Below are 7,798 nucleotides of genomic sequence, written 5' to 3'. Positions count from 1 at the left end.
ATGGCTGATCTGGTGGTGTAAGATAGCCTTGCTATGTTATGGGTGATATTTTATTTATTCATCCTGTCAGGTCCTTCCTCACTTGCACCTTCCATCCTGCCCAAATCTGTTCTGAAGGGTTGGGGGAACTACTGAGGGGGCACAGGAGGGAGGAGCCTTGCTGCGCTAGTGGTAAATCCATGTGCTGATGGGACCCTGATTTAGCTCTACAATGGATAAAGCCACACACACAAATACACACACAAAATGGCAAAGTCTCTAACTATATACATTATGACATAAACCAAAGGTCAGTTGGGATTTATTTGGGGCACCTGAAGCCTCTAAGTTCATTCATAAGTCTTGGTGTTTCTTGCATACACGTTCAAAAACCTATCTGTTAGAAAATAGGCACCTAATATGTGTAGTTTACTGCCTTGTAGCATTGTGGTCTACAGGAAAATCATCAGAACAATCCATAAGGTGCTTTCAGGTAGGCAAAACCATCACAAGCTCTTGGACTAGAAAAGCTCTTGATAATTTATTGAGATATATAACACACATTACTAGGGCTGATGTTAATGCTCAGGACCACATGCTCTGTCTTATCACACGTGGAAAACAAGGAATGCCGAATGCAGCAAGAATAAACTAGGACGCTTTATTCCAGTTGTAGTACTCCGATAGGATGCTGGCTTCCTGACCTTGAACCCCACCCACCTTAAACCAAAAAAGGGGGGAAAGGAAGATTCAAATGAGAACTTTCTAATAATGGCCTCAGCAGTGCAGGATTACTGTGTGCAATGGACAAATCTAAGTCCACTTATTCCAGTGGGGCTACTCTGGGAATGACTTGGATACAACAAACTGCTGAAAAGAAAACACCTGGGCCTAGATGGGTCGGCAGTCTGAGTAGGGCTTATAATCTACCCTTTTTGGTTCACACCTATATGGAGTCTGGGGTGTCTCAAGATTAGGAACTACACAGAGCAGCTAACGGAAGCGATCCCTTTGCTGCAGCCACAAGGGGGCTGACCGCAGAGCACCCTTTTGCTCCAAACAGTTTCCCCAGCTCTCTCACCCCCTCTACTGTTATCTGACATACTCCAGACCAGAGGTCTAGGTCTCATCCGCAATGTCTAATCATAAAGAAGTACCCATCTAGCCAAGGTCCAAGGCTACTGTGGGGTGGAGTGGGATGGGCCAAGGAAGACCCTTTGGGTGACTGAATAATAATCCTGCTGGACAGCCAAGTGCTAAAGTTTCCCTTTCCTAACAAAGGCACATGTGAATTGTAGAAAATAAAATAAAGTGAAGGGATAGGATCAAGCCAATTCTTCACGTACGTCCTGCCAGATCACCAGGCTAGTTGAGTAAAGCAGGAAGGAGCTGGACTAAAACCAAGGGAGTTTCTTGCAGGGTGCAATGAAGCCAAGAAACGAAAAACTGCAAAGGCGCTGCCCACCCTGCACCACTAGGGGTCCGCACAGAAACAGGCCCACACTTGCAATAAACCAAGTTGCTTTTATAGAAGTGAAAGCTATGCCATGAAAGAGCACTTCAGAGTCCCACCATGCTTTGCAGCTGAGCCAGAATTAAGAGGGGAAATCCCGGGGCACATCCTCCTGCCCCATCCCCACACCCAGCTCATCCGCCTTGTCTCCAAAGCACCCATTCAATCCATTAGATGAACTCAATGCCTTCATATTTGACGGAACCGATACGAGTTTCAGGCAGAAGGCAACGTCCATCCAGCATGAAGGCGGTGATGTACGTTGCCACCTGCCCAGCATCCTCCTCAGATTTCAGTGCCACAATGATCTGGTCATCCGTGTCGGGGACAAACTTGAAGGAGGAGAAGCCGTGGGTGGGGATGACGTCGCCAACACGGCTCACAGTGATGTCGGCAAAGTCCGGTGCGGAACTAAGCAGCAGGTTGGTGCCACAGTGCTCGTCCTCCTGCTCGTTGTAGCGCCCATGGCTGGCGCGGCGCGGCAAAAAGAACCAGCGCTGGAGTGTCTCGCTCCAAGAGGCAGACTCGTGGATCAGGTAACCTGGGAGGGGTGGAGCAAAAGTGAACGTCAAGCAGGGAGTCGGGCCAGGGGCAAATACAATGAAGAAGAGTTTGGATTTGATATCCCACTTTATCACTACCCAAAGGAGTCTCAAAGTGGCTAACATTCTCCTTTCCCTTCCTCCCGAAAACAAACACTGTGTGAGGTGAGTGGGGCTGAGAGACTTCAGAGAAGTGTGACTAGCCCAAGGTCACCCAGCAGCTGCATGTGGAGGAATGGAGACACGAACCTGGTTCACCAGATTACGAGTCTACTGCTCTTAACCACTACACCACACTGGCTCTGAAGCCACAGCAGGCAAAGGGGAAGAGAATGGGCATTATTATTATTATTATTATTATTAACATTTGTATACTGCCCTTCATCTGTAGATTTCAGGGCGGTTCATAACATAAAAATGCAAGCTAAAAACAGAGAACACATAATAAAAAAAACTTTTCACTACAAGCTAGCCCATAATGCTTGTGGCAGCAATACTGCATGAGTGCATCCCTATCATCAGTGATGTGAGTACCCCAAACACACTGGAAGATGGAGGGAATGAAGAACTGAGTTTGAAGTGGGCATATGAACCGGTGGTACAGAGCACATGCATTCACAGATACAATTTCCGTCATCTCCAGTTAAGCCACCCCTGGCAAGGCAGACCTGGGAAAGATCTCTGCCCCAGACTCTGGAGAGTTACTACCAACATTGACAGTGAGTAGGACCAGCTGGACCAACAATCTGTCTCCACATAAAGAGATATGCTTCTGGATCTATTCACAGGAGATGAGCGAATAGCCACATCAGGCAGCAACCTGCTATAGGCGCTTGATCACAGCGTTCATGAACATGAAAATGAAGCCCTTATTGTTTTTCTCTTTCTCTCTAGGCAGACCCATATCCTGCCCCCCCAAATTCCATACCCCCTCTGACCTCCCCTCTGTCATTCACCAATCCCATCTATATGAAAAACAAACCAAAACCTAGAGTGCTCAGAAAATCCAGAAGCAGAATGACGCAGGTGCCAGCATGTTTCTTTTGAACCAGTTCTTCCAATCCAAGAACCTGCCCACTGCTCACCTGGGGGCTTGATCCCTGCCGCAGTCCTCAGTGCATTGTAATTGGCCACCCAGTTCTCGTGAGCCACGTCACCTTTGTAGCCAATGACTTTCACCCACTCAGGGTTCTCGTTCAGCACCTCCCCTGTGGTGGTCGTCCACTCCTTGCCCAGGCCTCCTACATACAGATGCTCGTCCTTCACCGCTAGCCACTCAGCCTTAAACCCTGGGGAAAACAGAAAAGAATTCAAGGCGTAAGACATGGTGTTAATTGCCCGGGGAGATGACGGTTCCAGTCAAACATACACACCCCAGCTACCTGGACCCAAGCTTCCACAGCTCCCTTGTAAGGAGCAGAGAGGTGTGTGTCTATTGTAGGGAGGCAAATCACTTCTCAGAGCTCCATTCAAAATATGGTTGAAGAGTTGGAAGGGACCCTGAGGATCATCTAGCCCAGGGGTCAGCATGGTTTACCTCGCCTGGGCCAGTTCACTCCCGCGGAGATCGCTCTGTGGGCCGGATCGCGTCTGCGCATGCACAGATGCGATTTCTGGTGCCGCGGAAGCAAGTCCCTACTCCGCCGGTTTAGCGCAGCGCACAGGGACTCGCCAAGCAGGCGGCTCGGTTCAGGGGTGGCTCGGGGGCCATTTAAACAACCCCCGTGGGCTGCTTGTGGCCCATGGCCTGCAGGTTGCTGACCCCTGATCTAGCTCAACCCCCTGCAATGCGGGACTATGCATCTGTCCCATACAGGGATTGAACTTTCAACCCTGGCATTATCAGCACCATGATCTAACCAAATGTGCTAATAAATGAACAAAAACTTTTGCCTCTTAATTAAAAATGGGTCCCACAGCCCAACGGTAAGAAGAAGAATGCATGCAGCTGAGCCTGGAAAGCAGGACATTGGGAGGAACTGTCGGCCACTGGGAGAACAGGATGCTGGACTTTATAGTCCACTGGCCTCATCCAGCAGCCTCTTCTTATGTTCTAATTGTGAGCCGGCCATTTTTGTGACCGAAGGCATGGGAATTCTGGGAATTCCCACTTCTACTGTGGCCTCTGTTATATTTCGGACATTGCGAAACTGGGGAATGACAGTGACGTTGGGGTATCCAACACAAAACCTGAGCTCACCCTTGCCAACTGTGCCATCCCCGTCAGACAAGATCACCCAAGGTACCACCTTGGTGCCATCAATCTGGTAGACCACACCAGTGCGATCATCCACAGCATAAAGCTTGCCGTTGAAGACTACCAATTCGGAGAGCTCCATGCCCCGCCCCTTCTCAGCCAGGTGAGACTCCAGCGTATGGTCCTGGGTGTCCCACTCGACAGAGACATGGTCCCCACTGGCCGACAGGGTCAGGTAACCTTTCTTCAAGTAGCTGAACCAGGTGTGCTCGCCGGGGCCCTTGGAGTTCGTGTCGAGGTCGGCAATGAGTCCAATGCGGTAGCGCACGCCCTCCGGGATCCGCTGGGGTGGCGACAAGGGGTAGGTGTCATTGTACCGCCCACTGGGCAGTGCCCCGAGACGCCAGTTGTGAGCGGTGAGAGGCACCGGCCTGCTTGCCGAAGGCGAACGCTGGAAGCAGAGGAGCAGCAGGACAAGGATCAGGGCCAGGGAGGTTGCCACAATGGCCTTCCAACGCAGGCGGAAGCGGGGGTCAGCCGCTTTGGTCATGGACGCCAGCACTGGGAGTCCGCCCACACTAATCCGCAAGGGATTCAGAGAATCGTCCCATTGCAGGCGTGGGCGGGATGGGACGGGCATGAGCCTGAGGTTCCCGGGAACCTGGAAGGGAAGAAGAGGGTCAGCAGGGGGTGCAAAAGGGGATGCAGCAGGGGTGGACATGCAATCTGCCCTACCTTGTGGGGGGGTGGAGGAGGGGGAGGCAGTGAGGCAGCAGCACCAAGCGTACTGATTCCTATCCATGCAAGAAGGAAAAGCAAAAGGAATCAAGAAAGGGCAGAAGGTGCAGCAGCAACATCGCAAGGGGGGGGGGCAGGCAACTGGGCCAGGAATTCTGCAACGGAACAGGCATGGAAGCAGCACCAGCAGGGGCACTTCCAAACTGTGCACTACGAGGATTCCTGCTGGAGCAGAATTACACCAGAGACATGGGCACACTAGAAGTTGGACTGTCAAATGATTAACCTTTTTTTCCAGTTTATTAAACATAACACTTTGAAATGATTACTTATTTACTCACATTATCCAAACTCCAATAAAGGTGCCTTTTTGAGTTACTGGAGGAAGTGTAAAATAGCTTGCAATCTATTATTATGGGGATTTTTGTCCTGTTCTTCTGCCAAAAATCGGATCGCAGAGCAGCTTATGAATATCAATGAGAAGACAGCCCCCACCCTCAGAATAACCATCTATGAGACACATCGTAATAGGAAATGGGACACAAAATGAGGAGGGAATAAAGCAAGCTCAGGCACTCATTCTCAGTTTTATTTTGCCTTTCCTTCAAGGAGCTCAAGATAGCCTGTGTGTTCCCCTTGCCCTTTCATTGTCAAAACAACCATGAGACAAAGTGACTGGCCCAAGGTCAGTCAATAAGCTCTGCAGCTGAACAGGGATTTGAACCCAGATCTCCCCAGTCGAAGCCCCGACACTCTTAATACACAAAAGAACTCCGGCTCCTTGTTAGAAGGTGGTAGAAGATGAGGCACCAGAAACAAAAAAAGCCTTGAAAGTAAACAAACAAGTGCATTCCTAAGTCGCAGAAATTGTCCTCAGCAATTAAAATTGGCCTGCACCAATAGGTCAACTAAAGCTTTGCTAATTACCCAATTAAACTATGTAAAGTTTGTAATCCAAACAAGAAAGCACAGTGAAGCAGGCAGGGAGTTAGGGAGAAGGAAGGGAGGTCACTGGGCCTTCTGAATCTAGAAAGACAAGCCACTGAGTCATGGGACAAACCAGCCCTGCCCATACTCCAAACCCCTCTCCCTTTTGACGAGGAGACTCCAAGGCTGCGATCAAGCCCTTCAGTCATCAGGCTGCTAACCGTTGGCTCTTTCACCTACCGACAACGATTCTCCCACCCCAGAAGTTTGGATCTTTACATCATTTTGAGTAGCAATTATGCCAGGGCCCTTGTGGTTTCCAGACCTTTCTGACTGTTCCCAATTCATATCTTGCTGGGAGTTCTGGGGATCAGCCGCACCTATAGCTTGCGACAGGTGGCAGAGCTCAACTCCTCCCCAAATAGGATCCAGGAAACGTTACCAGGAAATGTCACCAGGTCATCCATTGCTGACTTGCCCAACCAGTTCTGTTTAAAGACCTAACAGACTTTCCTTCCTGTCCTGCTCGTATAGCATGTCTTGGATTCTACAAACTGTTTCCCCCCTAAGCGTTATAGTGATTGCTTCCCAGCACTACTCCCAATATGAAAAGGGTCTGCATACAAGGGTAATAAAACATGCACTAGGTACAACAGCTTCATAGCTCAAAAAAAGAGGGGGGCAGAGCTATTTGTTGCAAAATGTCTGGCACATAGGTGGATGACCTCACATTCATAGCCCAGCATGGCTAGTATGACCCAGTGGTAGGGAAATGATGCCAAAATTTCTACCAAGAGTTAGTTCCACAGTCTCTGCACCCACATCTGCCAGCCTTAGTTAACGGACCCATCTGCTTGCAAACAGCAGAAAACATTTCTACCCTGATGAGCTCAGTTTGAGTGGTTGAGGTGCTGGACCAAAAGGCTTCCTAAGCAGCACCCACCCAGGTTGAAATGGTACAAATGGAGTTTGACAGGAGTAGAAATAAAAGTCCTTAGGGACTGGATCCCTGGGGCAAGATGTTGCACAGAGGTAGCAGCCGCAACCCTTCTGCAAAGTCTTTCTACAAGGGTAGCAACTGCTCCATCGTTTCACGGTTTTTACACAATACCCAGGAGAATGTCACAACGCAGCAAAGGTCCAGGAAAGCTATACTGTACTGCCAATGGATCTGCAAGGACGGGGTGGAGTACGTGAGGGGGGGGGCGTATTCTAGCCACTTTGAGGAGGGGCGAGTGTGTGGCACATTCAGATGCACTAACGTACATTTAAAAGAGATCGCAGTTTGTGCAACTTAGCCCTCCACCCAACCTTCTTCTCCCGCCTGAAGGGCGGGGGGCGCAATCTAGGGGCGAACTAGGAGGTCCCTTGAGCTGCATCCCTGCATCGCCTTTGGGCCTGCAGAGGAAAGAGAAAAGAGGTCGCTGCTCCCGTGAAGCACAGGGATCTGCCGGCAACGCAGCCTCAGTTGCATCCCTAGGGATCTGGCACCCAGGAAGGGATTCGCCGCAGCCCGCCCGGGGCAACTCACAAGGCGCCCAGGATGCAACCGCGGTCGCTCCGTCGCCTGGCAATGCCCCGCCTAGACCAAGCTAAGCGGGAGGTGGGCCACTGGGGCAGCAAGCAAAAAGAGGGACGCGCTGGTAAATGCCAGCACCCCGCTTCTTACTCGACCACCCCCTACATCCCCCCCTCCCGCAGGAACCCAGGTGTCCGGCAAAAGATAACCCCCCCCCCCAGCCTTCGCCCCCGCCCAACCACTCACCGATCAGGCTCCTCCCCGCGCCGGGAACGACCGGAGGGAGGGAAGGCCTTCTCGCAGCCTCCCTCCCTCCTTCCCCAACTACAGGTCCCAGCGTGCATCGCGCTCGGGAAACTAGTATTGGTTCCGACATCCCATGC

At 50.8% G+C, this 7,798-nt stretch overlaps 1 protein-coding gene across 3 annotated transcripts in view; it reads right to left on the bottom strand.

Annotated features, from left to right (window-relative positions):
* Positions 1–495: 495 nt before the first annotated feature.
* CANT1 (calcium activated nucleotidase 1) overlaps positions 496–7,798 on the bottom strand; it is a 164,040-nt gene continuing 156,737 nt past the window's right edge. Inside the window, exons 2-5 of one of the 3 annotated variants that reach the window (XM_079965555.1) lie at positions 7,662–7,719; positions 4,235–4,892; positions 3,120–3,323; positions 496–2,033 (exon numbers count right to left, since the gene is read on the bottom strand). In XM_079965555.1, the coding sequence (XP_079821681.1) occupies positions 1,663–2,033; positions 3,120–3,323; positions 4,235–4,871 (1,212 nt within the window). In that variant the 5' untranslated portion in view covers positions 4,872–4,892; positions 7,662–7,719 and the 3' untranslated portion in view covers positions 496–1,662. Of the gene's footprint in view, positions 2,034–3,119; positions 3,324–4,234; positions 4,893–6,136; positions 6,833–7,661; positions 7,720–7,798 lie in introns of those variants that run through there. The other 2 variants (XM_079965554.1, XM_079965556.1) reach the window with 2 other exon arrangements.

The sequence above is a fragment of the Podarcis cretensis genome (assembly GCF_951804945.1).
Source record: "Podarcis cretensis genome assembly, chromosome: 2".
Lineage (NCBI taxonomy): Eukaryota > Metazoa > Chordata > Lepidosauria > Squamata > Lacertidae > Podarcis > Podarcis cretensis.
Note: the sequence above shows the minus strand (reverse complement) of the source record. Positions and strands in the feature narration are given on the sequence as shown.